The following is an 18,511-nucleotide window of genomic DNA, read 5'->3' on the forward strand; positions in this document are numbered from 1 at the left end:
TTTCAAGGAAAAGGAGTTAAGACTTCATACATCCAAAGGCTCTAAATTGGAGGACAGAGCCTCTCTAGCGGTAAAGAAAGTTTTATATTCAAGAAGTTTAACACCATTGCTACACAATTCATGATATTGTCAGAAAACACAGAGCTACGGGTTTGACAAAATACAAAAATTCCTTCTACAACTCCAAGAAAAGATAGGGATAAATATAATGTATTCTAAAACACATAAAATAATAGGCTATAATTTTTATGGGAACATGTGCTCATTAATGAGCACTGATGAACATTCCTCCTGGCTGTTGCAGAACACGCACGACATACAAGAGATTTATTCATGGCACTTAATGTTGCAAAGTCTTCAGTGATGCAGTTAGTGTACAAATGAAAGGTCTACAGGAGTTCAAATCTTTATTCACTTATTCAGCGTCGTAAATTTGCATTTCCACTGTGTTTTCCTTTATGGGATAAAGCATAAAAGACATACAATTATTCAAACAAGATTTATAGATATATTTTATGGCAATGCAAACAAAGTTTGATCATTTCAAGAACTAACAGAGCTTGGTTATGAACTCTGGTATATTAGGAAACAAAGTGAAACTCTGGGCTATCAGCTAAATACGCAATTGAAATACATACATTTACCTGCCAAAGAATTTGCAATTTTGATCAATCAGTCTCTGGAAGGGAAGGGTTAGAAACTGCATGCTTTTGACATGTTCTTGACCCAGAGACACTTGTTGCCCTCATTTCTTGCCCTGCTGTCACAGTAAGGTCAAGTGAGGGTAACCTCATCAATTGGTTCATACCAATACAAATGTGACAGAAATTCCCCACTCTATTCAAAATAAAAAACAAAATTGGCTGGAATTGCACTAATTTCTGGTTCAGTTTGGTGTCTTTTTGCATCACCTGTCTTCCTCCACCCTGATCACTGAGTTATCATGACCTCTGCCACAGATCAGGGAGCTGACAAAGGCAACAATATTGGTAAATCAGGAGGTAGAAGAATGATCACCATGACTAGCAGAGTCATAGAGTTGGATGAATCACAGAAATGGCTGGCCAAACTTACAAATGGTAGGGTAAAACCGTAAACACATATATTAGAACTTTCTATTTAATGGTTGCCTATAGTTTTCATTTATGTTTCGCTAGTAGACTTAATGTTCAAAATTATTAATAGCAGACGGGGTTATGAAGAGATTTTTCCTGCTGTAAAATCACATCATGACTCCTCATTTGCATTAAAGCTCTTGATGGCCCTATTTAGCCATTAGGCTTCTATATTTTAGAAAAATTAGCTAAATTTCCTTTCCTTCAGTAACTCTAACAAGTTCAAACATCAGAAAACAGACTGGTAAAAGGCAAATGTGCTTCATTATTATAAAATGAATGTAATGTAAGAACACAGCTGGAGAAATGGCAATAGCATTTATGCTTCAAAACCACCTTTTTGCCGCCTCCTCCTCCTCCTCCCACGTAGCCCGATCAAAGCTGCGGGGACCCGTCCCGGACCCGCCTCCTGCTCACCGTCCCCCGCTGCCTCCAGCTCACGTCCCTTGCTGCCACCTGCTCACCGTCCCCTGCTGCCTCCGGCTCACCATCCGCTCGCTGCATCCTTCTGGCCGACTCCTCCTGGTCTCCGATTCCGATGGTCTCCTGTTGCTTCATAAGGCTGCCGGGCTGCGGCATTTTCGCCGCCCCTCTGGGGAGTGCCGCCCAAGGCAAACGCCTTGTTTGCCTCGCGGCAAATATGCCCCTGATTATAGTATACATTCTTACATGCTTGCTGCTGCACGTGTTCAAAATTTAATTTCATATATGAATTTGCAAATACCTCCTCTAGTAATCATGTGTGTACCTTGGAACATTATTAACATCCCTGTTTCAGGTCTGCTGTAAGAACTCTGGGTAACCTTATAGAGAGTCTGCTGAAATGTATATCTGAGCGTTGTTTTTACCTACTGACAGGATTTGCAATTCGGTCCATTCAGCCCTAAGGTTTTTTTGCTGTGACTGGCATTATTCTGCGCTGTATCAATGCCAGTCATTGCAAGGGCACACATAAAACAATTGTTTTCTATTTGCTCCGTTCACACCACAACACTGATGTGCTGTGCGGTGTGGTGCAGAAAAATACAGACATGCTGCTTTTTTCCACAGCACACTGGATGGACCACAGTGCAGAACACCATGCTGCTGTGCAGAGACCAGAATGGAGTATACACTTTGTACACTGCCAATAAAGTTTTAAAAAAGTAAACAGTTCTTTGCGCAGTTACAATGCAAGGCACCGCTACACACCAATGCCACCCCATGGACAACAGATGCACAGCCCTGCCTGACAGGGTATAGGATCTGATATTTTTCTGCTGCAATTTCACTTTCACATTCAGGTCTCCTACCAACCTCCATCCTGCGATTGAATAGTGAAAGGAGAAGCAGTGTAATACTAAGCTCATCTCCCTATCCCCGCTATCAGCATGCTCCTTGCACTGCTTGGCTCTTTGTACTGTTTATCCTTCACTCTCTGCGCTCTGCTTGTAAGGGTTGTGGTGTGGGCCCGAGTTGACGAGGAGGACCTCCCTTGCAACCCAGTCTGTGACCACTGGGGTTGATAAACAGTGTGCGCAGGCAGGGGGTGCACGGGTGCCGGTTCCTGACTCCGGGTTACTCTGAAGAGTGATGACCTGATGGAGCAGTTGGACGTTAAGTTACCCAACTGGGAAGTTAGGAGGCAGACTGGATCCTGCACAGGCGGCCACAGGCAGTACAAAGGAGATTCCAAGGGATCGTCAGAAACAAGCCGGGTTGGCAACAGGCGGGCAAGGCTGTACAGAGGATTATCCAGAAGAGTCGTCAAAAGGCAAGCCGGGTCGTTTAACAGGCGGGCACAGGCAGTACAAAGGGGTAATCCAAAGAGTCGTCAGAAGCAAGCCAGATCACAAGGTTTCCACGAGGCAAGAGCAAGGTACAGACATCCACACAGGCTGAAGATAACTCAGCACTGAATGAGGGATCAGATGCGCCTTATATAGCTCTGGAGGGGCCTATTGCGCATGTGCCGGCGTGATGACGTCACCGGAACGTATCCGCCTGGTGACGTCACGCCGCGTGACCTCGCCGGGTCGTCTGGCGGCTGCGCGGCCTGGAAGCGCCGGCGGACGTCCCCTACGGGTGTGCGCCCGTACTGGAGCCCGGATCGGAACCTGACCTGCCCTATGGGCCGGGATCCGACATGGCCTACGGACCCGACACTGCTGTACAGGAACTACAAGAGGCTGATACCAAGTCATATTCAGGTACTTACTGTACACTGCTTACATTTAGTGATGTATTCACGAGTACAAAATCACATTCATTGGTGTCTTTTATATGAGTTTGGAGTGTAGCTTTAAATGATCCTTCCACCCAAAAGGGATTTCAGTTTTTGGTAGCTACTGGGGAGTTAAAAAAAAACATTGCTCACTTTTATCACTTGGGGAATCCAGCAGTGAAATCTTGCGCTTATTGCCCAGGTCTGTCCACTTGCTGCAGCTATTTCAAGGGGGTTGCAGTCTCCCTGTTGGAGTTTTCATTTTTACATTATAAAGAGCACTGCAGCAGAAGGATTGAAATTTAAAGCAGAGATAGAATCAACAGCAGGGATGTCTAATCATACTCATCAAAAATCTGTGTTTGGTAGACTGGTCCCGTAACACTATTTGTCCGTTCCACCTTACACTGCCAGAAATAAGCTTGCTATGTGCATATATGGTATATTAAAATTGTGCGTGGGAAGAATAAAGTTTAAAATAAAAAAATCTTATCTTTGCATAAAGCGTAACGTTCTTTCTGCCTGGTGCATTAATTTTGCCAGCATGAAAATAAACTCAGCCAGCTTCATATTTTCATGATCAGATCCATTAATCAGGCTGCAAACTTCAGATAATCACTGGATGACAAACAGAGAAAATGTGCACAGCTGCTCACAACAGTAGATCTAAAGCCATCAATTTGTATGATAAATCTAACAGAGGGCCTGAGAAAAAATGATATTAGCAAAAAACAAACCCCATGCTTTCACAGGAGCATAATGGAGGGGTCGTCAGCGAACATGGCACTAAACTCATTTAGTGCGGCCAATTTACTTTGCAGCCACATGTTTTTTACTGCTGCACAATGATTTAACTTGCTATTCAATTTTTTAAAAAACTCCAAAGAACCTTGAATTACTTTTAGGTCACTTAAAATGTGAAAGACACACTGACAACATAGACAACTATTTCCTTGCATAGATGCAGACTTAAATATGCGACTTGATGAAATTTGTAAAAAAGAAATTTGAAATGGATTATTCAGTTAACTAATTTTTCATACCTGTTAAGTCTGTCTACTCTATTCTTACTTCCAGAAATATTTACATATCTGTAGAATAAATAAGGCTCAGTACTTTGCTATTAGTAGTGAATTAATGATGGTATTTATTATGGCCCAATCACCACTGGAAAGGCTTAAAGTAACTAATGGATATCCCACTTCCTGTTTTAGATCCTGGACAGAAAATGTCTCCAGTTGTCACCAGAACAGGTGTTTCCATTGTAATATTCCCCCTCACCTCCTGTCCAGTGACAAATGTAAAATGTTGTACTTCACTTCTGTCCCAATCATAATGGAAAAACAGGGTGAATCTAATTAGCAGGGACAAAAGTAGCAAAAGAAACCCACAGGAGATCTAAGGTCTCGTTCACACCTAGGCGTATTGCATATGCGCGACCGTCGCGCGGTTTTTTACCGCGATTCACGGTAAAGAAGTTGCGCGACCGTCGCGCGTTTCCGAAGGCTACTTGGCTGTATCCCAATGGAAACGCGCAACAAAACGGCCCAAAGTAGTACCTGTACCTTTTCAGGCGTGGGCCGTTTTGTAGCGCGTTAGGGACGGGCGGAAATACGCCAAGGTGGGAACGAGACCATTGAATACAATGGGATTTATTTTTTTGAGCGTTTTGTAGAGCGTTCATCGAGCGTAGAACGCGCAACAAAACGTTCAGGTGTGAACGAGGGCTAACTCTTCTTGATTCAATCTATCATTTTACATCATCATGCTATTCAAATCACCACTGATTGTAAGAGTGATACTCTTTGCATTTTTAACCAAAATCTTGTATTTACACCATTTTTTGCTATATCTTTACTACCTGGTCAACAACAGTGATACAGTGGAAATAGACAATAGTGATGTAGGGTTCTATATTTAAGTGTTTGATTGGAAAGTACTACTATTGAGAAAAGGAAAATGTCACCTTGCTTGCACCCCCATCAACCATCACTCAGATAAGGTGCCACATCATTCTTAAAACCGCTAACCGTTCCAGGAACCCTAAAACTTTGGAATGAATGTTAAGGAACAGAATGTAGTTGATCGGAAGCAGTAAGAGTAGGGAGATCTGATTATCTCCTACTTGGCCTGGGAACACCTTTGCATACTGTACTCCAAGAAGGGCTCAAGTTCAAAGCAGCACTGACATGCCCAGTTTCTAACTCTTGAAAAGCACACACCATTTGTTAGATTGATAATGATGATAACAACAAAGGACTGGAGAGCCACTGAAACATTCCTCTTTTAATAATCCTAAATGGATGTAAATTGCTATGAAAACTCTATATAACAACTGCTTGATATAACAGTGGTTGTAAATTTCAGGTAAAATAAAAAATACATGAAACATATTGAATAAATGCTGCACATTTAATTCTATAAGAGTAACAGTGTTATAGAAAGAATGGCCTTCACCTTCATGCAATGATTTTGGTTAGACAATCTGGCAAAAATGGAGTTCTAAACACAGTAATAGCTGCATGTAAATGTATTAGCTGGAGATTAATAATGTTACAAAAGTAGATATTTCAACTCTGACATAGAGTTGTGTAAAAAGTGTTGGCCCCCTTCCTGATTTTTCATTGTTTCAGATTTCAACATGTTGTGTTTACTTGTGTTATCTTTGACTAATATTTAAATCAGTTTGATGATCTGAAACATTAAAGTGTGACAAACGTGCAAAACAATGAAAAATCAGGAAGGGGGCCAACACTTTTTCACACAACTGTATGCAGCAGGATTGATGTTAGCAAAGACAAAGTTCTTCTAGCTGTGGTGAGTTAATATAGAGGAGCAGGGTATATGTAAATCAGTACCCATTATGTGGCGAGCTGCATTTCTTCTTTTCAAGTATTTTGCCGTCTTCTCTTCTGATGAAATACATAAATATGTCATGCTGACGTTTAGACTGCTAACATTTGCCACAACTGTGAATAATTCATCAACCAGGACTATGTTGAACATGATCTGTTACAGTAGTAAATACATGAGGCCTTATCAGTAAGATTACAAAGTGTTTTATCGTGAAAGTGTAAACAATATTCTCTCAGCGATACCTGGAAGAAGGTCCCAGTGCAAAACATTTTCCTATTTTTGGTAGAGACTGGAAGAGGATCCTGTGTGTAAAATTATACCCACCTTTTTAGCCTATCATAAAAATGCAGCATCATGAACTTCATCCAGATGTTCATGCAGAAAACTTACCCGGTGCTGATGCTCAAAATTTATTATTGACTCCACCGTACCAAATCCACTTTATCATATGTCACTATCATGGATCTTTATGCTAGCCACCACAGAAAAACTAACTAAACTGTTTCAGGAACAAAAAATAAAAAGAGGTTTTTGTTGCATACATTTGCAAATACATGTTGAAGCCACAGTGCCACATCAAGGCGCCTCTGTAAGGTGCAGTTCCTAATGTAAAACTTTCCTAGCTATAGGACATAGATAGCAATGCACAAAGTGAGTGCAGACTTACCTGAAGGCAGTCCTCTCCTCCTTCAGCTGCCTTTAGCAATGTTTGGGCTTCTGATGTGTTGCTGCTCCTTTAACGTTAAGCCTCCTCTCAATGTGTGCATTGCTATATACTATACGTCCCATACCTGAGAACAATTTAGTATTAAGGACCACACTTTACAGAGGTTCCTTGACACAGCAGTGTGGCTTTACATGCATTGCAAATACAGTAAATTCAACAAAAATCTCTGTTTTTAACCTGAGATTTAAAACAGTTTAATGTTTAATTTTGTGTTGACTAGCTTTAGAGTGTGTTGCTAGTGTGTACCATATGCAATCCAAATTTCTCTATCAATGCAACAGAAAAAGATAAAGCCTAAGTCCCTCACAGTAACAGTAATGACAGCCTTATGGCAAGTATGTATGAAAATGCCATACAAAAAGGTAGTAGGGCTTGTTTAGGAGAAATAATTTATATGACTGAGGGTTGCAGCACAAGGCAAAGGTGATGATTGACTTAAGCTATGAAGCTTGAAACTGTTATGTTAATGAATATGCACTTTTTTCAGTATTATCCATGATCTGACACACTATAACAGTTCTAGACTGTGACAGCATAGTAAGCCACAGATAATTATAAATTACATTTTATATGCATCTGCCCTCAGTTACCTAAAGAGAATATATAGCATATTCAACATATATGTATTATTTTCAGAATTTACGCTTTAAAAACGTAATCCTGCAGATAGGGAGTTCTAAGTACAACATCCGTTTTCTACGAATTCTTTTTCATGATGTGTTGTAAAATAAATTTGGACAGTGAGACAAATCAGATTACAAAGACAGCTAAAGGACCCAGGAGGGGGATTTACCCCTCCCACTCTTCAAGAGGAGCCAATTTGGGGATACCAACAAGGAATCAGGCAGTGCTTTGCTTCTTTCTTTTTATTAAAAAAAGCTTAGTAGGTTTTTGTATCTGAATGTCACAAGGTATCCAGTATTGAACTTTTATGCATAAAATAAAAATTGAATATGGACAATAAAAATTACATATAAGATCAGTTGGTAAACTTGCAAGAAAAAAAACTATGAATAAAATTGACCAAAAGACAATATACTGTCCCTCTCAGTAAGTAATAAATTAATGATTTATCTTTCAAATGTATATTTAATTGTCTTTTTCATAAAATCTATAATATTTTATTCTGTGGTTCATGGAATAAATGTAATAATTCTCACCTGGCCCCCGCCTGCTCATGTCACTATCATAACCTTCCATAAGTTCTCCAGGATAACTTTCAGAGGCGCTCACTGTACCTCCTCGATCACTGCCCAGACTGGTCAGACTGCCAGACAAGCCACTAGAGAGGGTGCCTCCAAAGTTTTTCCTACTGGTAGGCATCAGTGTGGGTTCAGTAGTTGAAACTGTAAGTGGAAACATGGAGATACGAATTAGTGTTCTCAGCGTATAGACATCCTGGTATACTGTAACCAAGCATAAACAAAGTGACCTATCAATGTGACCAATCAAAAGTGAAACATACTTGTGGAATCAAGTAAAGATATAAATTGCCACGTATGTGATCAGTATTACAGACTGGCAAATCAGGCAATGAAGATATTCACCAAAAAATGCGTCACATATAGCTGTATATTATGGGGTTGATTTACTAAAGGCAAATAGGCTGCTCACTTTGGAAGGGAATACTGCACTTTGCAAGGGAAGTTTTCCATTAGTTTAGTGAATGAGGTGAAACTCGGCTGGCTTCCAACAGCCAATCATGTGCAAACAACAATACTGTTTTTTTATTTTCCCTGCTCGTGCATGTGAATTCTTTGCAAAGTGAAATATCACCTCCTTCAAAAGAACCACCCCTGCAAAGTGCAAATATCCCAGTAGTGAACAGTCTATTTGCCTTTAGTAAATTAACCCCTATACGTTTATGGGCTCTGTTATCCAAAATGTTGCTGTATTATTACTTGAAATCTGGGCAAAGTAAAAAATTGCTGCTTACCAGTAAAATTGCCATAGATGCAACCAACTTTCGTTAGGGCCTGTTCATACCTCCTTGACTTTCATTAGGGCCTGTTCATACCTCCTGTGCATAACATGTTATTGTTATGCAGTGCCCATCAACACATGCGTATTGTGTGAAAAGAGCACATGGAAAACTATTATTTTCTCTGTGTCATTGCGTTGAGCCGATGTTGATCAATGATGTGTGAATTAGTCCTTACAGTTTAACATCAGAGATCGACTAGCCATTAAAGCCTGACTTAAGCCAACATTTTGGCTTAAGTGTCTCCATTATTGAGATGTACAAATGTATCTTGCTGCACTCCTTACCGGTTATATGTTTAACCTGTGAGTCAAGGTGGGTGCTTGCAGTGACCATGGATGGCACTGTGAAGTATCCAATTATTTCAAAAGATGTCACCAGCACACCGTAGGTTAAGTGAAAATAGTCCATTTAATGACAACGTATTGCCATCCAACGGGCTGCACAGGGTCCCCCTGACATTCTGAGCCTGCTGAAGGGGACCCTGTGCAGCCCCGAAAGCATTTGCATTTGGATGGCAATATCTTGTCATTGAGTGGACTATTTTTACTTAACCTATGGTGTGCTGGTGACATCTTTTGAATCCATTATTGGAATATCCCCTCACTTTATTTCAGCACTGAAAGCGAGAGATGTATCCCATGGGGACAACGATTGCAACATACCACAATTTTTCTGAAAACTGGGGAAGGCTTGGAATTCATGTCAGGATATTAATATTGTATGGATCTTCCTGGCAACCACCCTCCTCATTTCTTATCCTGCTATCACAGGTACAAGAATTTAGGTATAACTCCCCAACAGGGTCTCTGACAGCATTACAAACTAGACAGAACTCTTTCCAAGTCTACCCAAAAAAGAAATAATTAAAATGTTTTGCCTGGAGTTGGAATTAAGCAGACCTAAAGTCTAAGGCTCCATTTACACGGCAACTTTGCTGCACTCAGGGATTTCTGCATCAAGAACCTATGGATTTCTGCACAAGGTATCCCCATTCAGATGTGGCCACTGTACCCATTCACATAAATGACAGGGTAACAGCAACTGCATATGTCCACATGTAAATCATACATGGTACGATTACATGTGGCTTGGGATAGACAATTGTTGCTGGATGTAGGATATTTACTTTATTTTACTGGACATAGTTTATTTACTGATGTTTTCTAGCATCATAGGGAAACAAAGTTGCAGCATGATTTATCATTTTGAAGTGCAGTGAAAATCAGATCTTAGAAACCTATGAAATGGGGAATCATTGACGTTTATGAAACTAGTCTTTTCACCTATAGTGCACATTTCATTTGATATCTTTCCCCTTCAAATCAACAGGCTGCAACCCTCTAACAGAAGAATGTAGGAAGTGATCATGCATGAAATGTGCTTATTCATCTGGTCAAAGGACGCTTCTCTTATAAAACAAGGTAAAAATGATGATGGAGCTGCTCTGGAAAAAAAACAGTAAGTGTAAATATTACATGTAGGTCAGGGAAAGAAAGTAACACTGAAAAATGTCAGCACCAAATGTTATAGTCTCAGTATAGCCCAAGACGACTAGCTATTTTCTTTTGGTTGTAGTTATTTTACACTTAAAGGATATCTAAATCCAAGAAGTAAAATGTAATATACAGCCTATTATGTATCTTTAGATGTGGTGGGTGTACTTGTTTTCTTCTTTTTCAGGCTAAGAATATTTGAATATTTTTGCAAGCATAGAAAAATACCAGCTGGGTTTCAAAGCTGCTTCTCATACGTACAGTGTAGTGAGTGAGTGTTGTGACCCTAGGACAGGAAGTACTGTCAGGATCACAGAGTGAAAATAAATAAAAAAGTCTAAAAAAAAAAAAAGCCCTGTTTTTGGTTTAGATACAAGTTTAGGATCTTTGTAGGTTCTGTAAACTGCTGATTTTATTTGTGTTGAACTATACATTTATATAACAGAGCATGGTGTGGTCAATGGTGTGAAAATTATACAAACATTCTAAAGAAATTTTCTAAACATGAAATAATTGTTTAAAAAATTGTATAGGCATATAACAAAGATTTTTTTTTATACAAAGTAGACCTGTACTTAAATAGCAGCACAAAGCCTTACTAGGATAGACAAAATAATAGCAGGGCTGAAATACTTTTCTGGAGAGCCACCTTTCAGTGTTACCCAAGCCTGAAGGATTGGGCACTTGGTCATCTGACCTTTCCTGAAGGGTGAGATTACCCAATCTGAATTCTGAGCCATCACTTTAACAGAGATCACATGAGAAAACACTCATGTCTCCAGACATGTGCAGCATTTAATCTGGGGAAAGTTAAGCATATTATTATTTTGTTATTTACCCCAGCAAGCTTCTTAAGCTGTATGTCTAACTTGGGTATAGGCCCACTTTAAATGCAGCTCTATCACTGGCCAACTGTATACCTACAATCTTTACACTGTTGCAGAGCAATGGTGGCTTAAGAATCTTCAGCATCCAACACATTCAGAAGTGTTGGATGACTGGTCCCCCTCTGCATGCTGTGTTCCAATCTGCCCGCCCCTACATCCCTTTAAGACAGAGTAGTCATTTAGGACTGACAGATGGAACCACATCATTTCAGCAGAGAACCAGGTCTCTGACACACCTGAACATATGCTGGATTCCTAATACTTTTTTGCCAGCCTTAGAGAGAGGTTTTTTTCCCCCTTTTTAACTAGCATACAAAAGTCAAACAAATTTTCATAGATAGATAGATAGATCCTTAGAAATAGGGCTGGATTGGGTAAAATAAGGGGCTTCTGCCCTATCCAGTTTGGAGTTGTGACTGAATGATAAGAGGAAGAATTAATTGGCTGGAGGGAAACACAGGAGCAGTGAACAAATTTGAGCAAAATGGCACAGTCTGAGAATAGTTAATTCACTTTTCTGCATGGAATTAGATCTTAACCACATTGATTAAATACAGTATGTGCTTACTTCTGATGACATACTGTGTATATTCTTTGATCCAGAAACAGGGTTTCCCCTCTGTGTATTATTGTAATCAGTATAATTGAGATTTAATTTTGCATTGACAATAACATATTGCAAAGAAGCTACATATAGTATCATGGTATGAGAAACAGAATTTGTAATCAGTGTGGTTAAGGTTTCACTTGCATGCAGCAAGGTAGATAAGCTTTTCTATGTGCATAGCATGGCATGTGGAGCAGCTGCGATTTGTGATTATATGTACAAATTAGATATATGCTACCTTTGTAATTAATCAGGGCCAATGATATAAGCAATATACACGACACAGGAAGCAAATATTCATGTTAATTTCCATAAACTTCTCATTATTGAAAGGAATGTATAGTCCTTCTTTATACATTTTCTTTGTTTGGCATATGACTAAAATATATATAATATTTGAAGCATATTTTGTTAGACATTTATGAAATATTGCATGTTGTGTGTTTCATTTTTACATTTCTTATCAACAGGTTGCTTTTCACTTGTTTACCTGGCTAATTGTAACTGATTTCCTATTATAGTGTTTTTGCATACAGCTCAATAGCTCAAATGTACACTCGCTAAATAAGTGAGGTCGGTGACTACCCTTCTCCCTCCCATTCTGTACATATAAGGCCATATAGAGAGTCAATTAAAGACAGTCTGAAATCAAAAAGCTTAATACTCAGACTCTGCAAATCTGTGTCAAGGGTGCAGTTAATATTCATTTGTTTTTGTACCGACTTTATATAGATAGGTAAAAAAAATATTAAACTATTAAAAAAAAACATATACAAACTCACCATAAAATCTTTTTTTTTTTTTAATTAATTAAGAAACACAGGATGAGAAGTAATTAATAGACAACTGGGTCTTACTGCCACCTACAGAAGGAACTGGACACTGGCAAATGAAAATAGCTGTTAGCCAGTCAGGTAAAACCCTACCCACTCCCATCATGCTTTCGTTTTTTAGAAAAGCAATATTACTAGTAGATCTAATCTACTGTACTTACAAGAGAGTGGTGGGACTCATGTTCCTTAATTAACTTCATGAAACGGGTTTACAGTAAGAACATAAATCCTGTTTTCTGTCTCATTCATTAAGGAACACAGGATTATAAGTAAATCGGAGACAAAAGCAATCCAACTGAGGGAGGCAAACAGCAACAACACTATAAAAAGTCAACAAACAACAATGTAAGAACTGCTTCAAGAGCTGCCTAAAAGACCCTATGCTTGAAGCTTGCATTAGCTAAGGCCTTAACATCCTGGCAGAGCTTAAATATATGCACAGAAGACCAGGTGTTGACCTTGCAAATCTGAGAAACAGATGCCTGATGCAGAAAAACCCAAGAAACACTTACAGACCTACAGAATGTGTCTTGACAGGAAAAGGTGGAACTTTGTTTTAAGACAGTAGGCTTTAATTATTTTTAATACCTGAGCCACCTAGAAATGATGGAACAAGAAGCTGGTTCTTTTTTACAGGGATCTTCAGGGGTGACAAAAAGAGGCTTATACTAGTAGTGACAGCAATGCAAACATACATAGCACAAGCCACATTCCAAGGAGGGAAATCTCAGTTTGCTTAAATGAGAACTATGGGGTTAGGGCTTTTCTCCATAGTTCTCCTAAGGGTAATGGGAGGACACAAACTAGCGTCCTCCCGTCACCCAAAGCTCAGTATAATGAGACGCCACAGCCGGAACGTATCCCGACAATTCTGTCTGGATCCACCCAGCTGCGTGAGTGACAGCTGGCTCTGCCTATCTAGAGGCAGAGCCAGCTGTACCCGCCCCCTCCCTTGTCCGTTCTGCCAGTCAGCGCTGAGTCAGTGCTGGAGGATCGGACAGGGGAGTGGGGAATCCCTGCAGGGAACCAAGAGTGACAGTCACGGCTCTCTGCAGGGATAGATAGAGAAGTGAGTGAGCGCCGGTATGTGTTCACTCACTTTCCGATCTACGGAGCCGACCTGTGACAGTTTCATTGTCACAGGTTGGCTCAGATTATAAGGTTCAGTGAAAATCATAATTCTCCTTTAACTGGAATGAGAGAGAGAGATGGAAGCACAATGCCCTGATTGAAGTGAAGAGCAGAAACTACCTTGGGAAGATAGGAGGTTCTTGGCGTCAAGACAACTTTGTACTTGTGCAAGATCAGGTATAATTCTTTCCAAGAAAAGGCAACTAGTTCAAACACATGACTAGCAGAAGTGATGGTAACAAGAAAAAACAACCTGGTGCATAGGAGAGGAAAGGGGAATATCCTTTATGAGTTCAGGAGGCAGTTTTTCAAGAGCCATGGAATGAAATTCAGATTCCACAGAGTTACTCATAGTTATACAGGTGGGGCTATATGAGCAACACCCTGCACTAACCAAAGAATAAGAGGGAAACGCTCTTTAGAACAGGATAGCAAGGGTTAAATATTGATAAAGGCTAGAGTCTTGCCATGGAGTGTTTTCTGGGATGCGAACGTTTTGGCAAACGGCCATGAGAAGTGTGGTAAAATGGTCCTTAGGACAGAAGAACCAGATGATTTGGAAGAGCCCATGGGGCTGATTTGGAAGAGCCAGCAGTCTGATGAGGTCCAAATCAGACTGTATGAACTCAGAGGAATCTTACTGCTCCCTACCACATTGAGCTTAGTCAACCGGGTGCACTGCAGGTGCTGGTCAGGAGCTGTAGTAACACCTTACTCCATGGTAACACATTACAAGAAAAAGACGCACCCCGCCCGTTCACCATGCAAGTAGTTTACTTCTTTCATCAGTCAGAATGATATAATCCCCACCTAGAAGCTGTCCACCACTAACACGTTTCACCCTTATGGGCTTAGTTGTATAGATGTCATCTATGACTAAGCCAGTAAGGGTCTAACGCGTTAGAGGTGGGCCGCTACTAGGTGGGGATTATATCATTCTGACTGATGAAAGAAGTAAACTACTTGCATGGTGAACGAGTGGTGTGCGTCTTTTCCTTGTAAGGTGTTACTATGGAGTAAGGTGTTACTACAGCTCCTGACCAGCACCTGCAGTGCACCCGGTTGACTAAGGAAGGTGGACCTGACTAATTTTTTTCTGGTGGGATGTAGGTACTCCAGGACTATCCTGAACAGAAGGTTATATTATGTCTGGATTAAGAGCTGGATAAACTGTGCATGCTATCATTTAATGTTTCTGTTATTTAATCTTGGCGGTAGATATATTAAAACAATACTGTACAATTACAATGGTAATAACCGCATCAATGACAATATGCTATTAATGTACTGAGTTATGTACACATCATGCATAATATTTCATATACTGTATACCAAGCACTAATACACATTTAGAGCTTACCAGAATCTATCCTTATGTTTCTAGCTTGTTCTTCTAATGTTGAAGTTTTGCCATCCAAACTTGATGTGCTTAATTCAGAGTCACTTTCACTGTCACTGGAGGCCACTGAAAGGTAGATAGTACCCGATTAACGTAATAAGCATCAGTCACTGTACACATTGATATAGAGCAGCTGACAGAGTAAACGTTCTGCAATTGTTTGTTCTATTTGCTCACAAAGAATGCTCATTATTTGTTTGATATTCATGTAAATAATGTGGTAATAAAACAAATTAGCCAGTAATAAGTTTATGCATTTCTACATAAATAAACCTTATAGACACCGGGATTTGTGTATATTTTGGCTTTAATAGGCTAAGAGTTGACATTTTCTCTCCTTGCTCTGGCACCAGGTCAAGTTATCAACAACTGCATCTGGTATTAATAAGCCCACTAAAAACACCACACAATACTTTGCAAACTTGAGGGGTTGGAAATACTGTATCGATGTGGTAATACTCATATACATGATTTATACCACAATGGAGCTCTGCACTTTTTTCAATCCCTGGAAGACAAATTTGGGATACCAAGACAGATGCATTCACTATTTACAACTGTGACATGCAACGGCCCAGTCTTAGATATGTTCTTGGAAATGTTTAGATACTCTGCTTTTGCCACACATTGCAAGCTCTGACTCTACAAAATTGGACATACATTCAATATATACAAAACCCTACAACTCTAACATGGGAAACGTCTTTTGTTACTCTGCAGGAGAGGATGGGAAATTAATTTGGGTCAATTGTCAGATGCAGAATGGTCTGAGCGGTTGTTCTGTCAGTGGTCCTTGAGGTATCTGTTTGCCACACAGAAACTTACACAGCTCTTTATTGTATATCGGACTTATCATACCCCATTAAAATGATTAATGTTCATAACTTTGCAAGATGTGAGACTGAATCCAGTACTTTGTCAGCAGAGCAGCGGATCAAAAGGAGAAAGTTCTCCTTCAGGTCTACTCCTCTGTTGATTGACAGCAGGCAGTGGTGAGGGTGCAATAGCCAGCCTGCGATTGCAATTTGAAATAGTCAATAGCTGGCTAGCTATTGCTTCCCCTGCTATCTGCTGGGTTCTTTTTGCATTGCGGTGGCAGCCGGCTGCTGTCAGAATACCCGCACAGAGCAGGCAGCTCTAAGGCTGCCGGCTCTGTTCCTACATAGATTTTCTGACTGGCTCCTTTGATCAGTTGATCGAGCAATGCTGGCCAGACAGTAGCACCCACTGTGCAAATTTCACTGTGTGTTTATTATTGGCAATATTGGTACATTTAACCGATACTGATAATTAAAGAATCTGGGAATTTCGGCTCCGATTATCGGTAGATCCCTAGTCCAGACCACTGCAGACCAGGAACATGCCACAAAAGCTGCAGTTTTTGGAGCTGCATCTAGCCATGACACTTTGGCCCTTGTCAAAGTCGCTCAAATGCTTACACTTGCCCATTTTGTTTGCTTCCAACACATCAACTTACAGGACAAAATGTTCTCGCCCAAATACTCGGTATCAGCACCGATACTAATACTAGTATCGATATCTGTGCATCCCTACTATATATATATATATATTTTTTTATTATTATTATTTTGTTCATACAGTACCTCCCATAGCTCCCTCCTTTAGAGGGTCTGCTTCTGCTGAGGGTCTGTCCTTCATTTGTAACAAAGTCCCTCTGTCCCTCTTTCCTCATCAGCCTCTCTTTTTAGTCTGATGTACAGATATCTATGGAAATGTACTATTTAACTGCCAAAACTGTTATTCTGCACTAAATCCTTCATCCTTTCTTTTAATGATCTAACTTTGGCATACAAATTCTTAATTGTCTGCATAACTGGGTGTCTGGTAGGGCTGTGTACTTGCATTTTATTAGTGCTTGCATTTTGCCATTCACATCGAAAATATATAAATGTTTCTAGTGTTTACAAGAAGTCAAAAAAAGGTGTTTTTTTTCTTTCTTAGAATCCATAAGCCATAATAGAATGCAGGCATGCTCAGGTGACCACACATTCCTTTCACTATCCATACGAGATGCATAAAGCCCGGGCCACTCTAATATGCTACCTTAAAATGTCAGTAAACCCAAAAACAAAAATCATAATAAAGCCTTCACAATATATTTCACAAACAATGTGTGCCTTTTCTTTTTAGAATTTTATCTTTGATAAAAATACCTATTGATCTTGCCAGCAATTTCCTCCTCGTCTGCGGTGGCAACAATCTGCAGGCCTATATACCCTTTGCAGAGTTGCCATCGCATTATGCATGCTCAGCATAGTGTCAAAAAAACCAAACATAAGTCATGTCTCTTGCTTTCTCTACCCTACAGGTCACATGACCCCCTTGCACTTTTGTTGGCTCTGCACTGCTCAGGTAGTGGGTGAGGCAACGCTGTGGTGTGTCATGTCATCGTAGCATAAGGCCTCTTTGAAATCAATGCTATTATGCACCTCATCAGGTGTTGCTGCGTGTGATATAGGCAGCTGGAAGCCTAATGGGACAGATAACGTTGGCTGACAGCGGCTCCTCCAAAAAGGCTGTCTCCTGCCACTAACTGCAGGGCAGATTGGTAAGAGTACTTATGTCAGGGTGCAATACCCCTTATATTGCTCCCAGCTAATCTCTATGGACTGCAAAACTATGCTATGAAGAACAGGAGAGGGGGATTTTGGTAGTCCTGTCCTACGGAGACAACACTGCTTCTCTCCATAGATACAGTACAGCGAGTGAGCATTGTCACCCTTGGACATAAAGAGTGTTACTGACAGAATCACAAGGTGAAAAGAAAGAAAAAAAAGCTTGAAAAAAGTAAAGTACAATACATCAAATATTTGTTTTTGGCTTTAAATAGGCTTTAAGGAGTATTTTTTCTGCATAGAGCAGGTGTCCTAACTTGTAATCCCATTGAACAATTGCCATAACTGTATATGGTAAACTGAAGGATGAATGGTCACACAGGAAAGTTAAATATGAAAGTGAAATATTTCTATTTTTACATACTGGGGACTATTCACGAAGCAGACCAAGGATCTAGCTGTAGCTTCGGCCGATCCTACGGCTAGCTTCGGCCCCAGGACCCCTTCGGTTCAGTAGAACCGAAGGGCTGCTGTACAGGCTATTTACAATAGCCCGTACAGCCCCCTGAAGTTGGCCGAGCGGCTCAGCCGAGCCGAAGGCATATGCCTCGGCTCGACTGAGCCAAGGTGAAAGCCGAAGCTGGCCGAACGGCCGGCCAAAAGCCTGCTACTGACAGCTGGGCGGAGCCAGCTGTCATCT

At 40.4% G+C, this 18,511-nt stretch overlaps 1 protein-coding gene across 2 annotated transcripts in view; it reads right to left on the bottom strand.

The window, feature by feature from the left end:
* Positions 1-284: 284 nt before the first annotated feature.
* The window catches only part of RPH3AL (rabphilin 3A-like (without C2 domains)), a 153,211-nt gene continuing 134,984 nt past the window's right edge, over positions 285-18,511 (bottom strand). Inside the window, exons 7-10 of one of the 2 annotated variants that reach the window (XM_018564114.1) lie at positions 15,197-15,301; positions 8,062-8,247; positions 6,177-6,230; positions 285-454 (exon numbers count right to left, since the gene is read on the bottom strand). In XM_018564114.1, the coding sequence (XP_018419616.1) occupies positions 420-454; positions 6,177-6,230; positions 8,062-8,247; positions 15,197-15,301 (380 nt within the window). In that variant the 3' untranslated portion in view covers positions 285-419. The remainder of the gene's footprint in view (positions 455-6,176; positions 6,231-8,061; positions 8,248-15,196; positions 15,302-18,511) is intronic. The other variant, XM_018564115.1, reaches the window with a different exon arrangement.

This window comes from Nanorana parkeri, unplaced genomic scaffold, assembly GCF_000935625.1.
Source record: "Nanorana parkeri isolate BGI_ZX_2015 unplaced genomic scaffold, ASM93562v1 scaffold726, whole genome shotgun sequence".
Taxonomy (NCBI): domain Eukaryota; kingdom Metazoa; phylum Chordata; class Amphibia; order Anura; family Dicroglossidae; genus Nanorana; species Nanorana parkeri.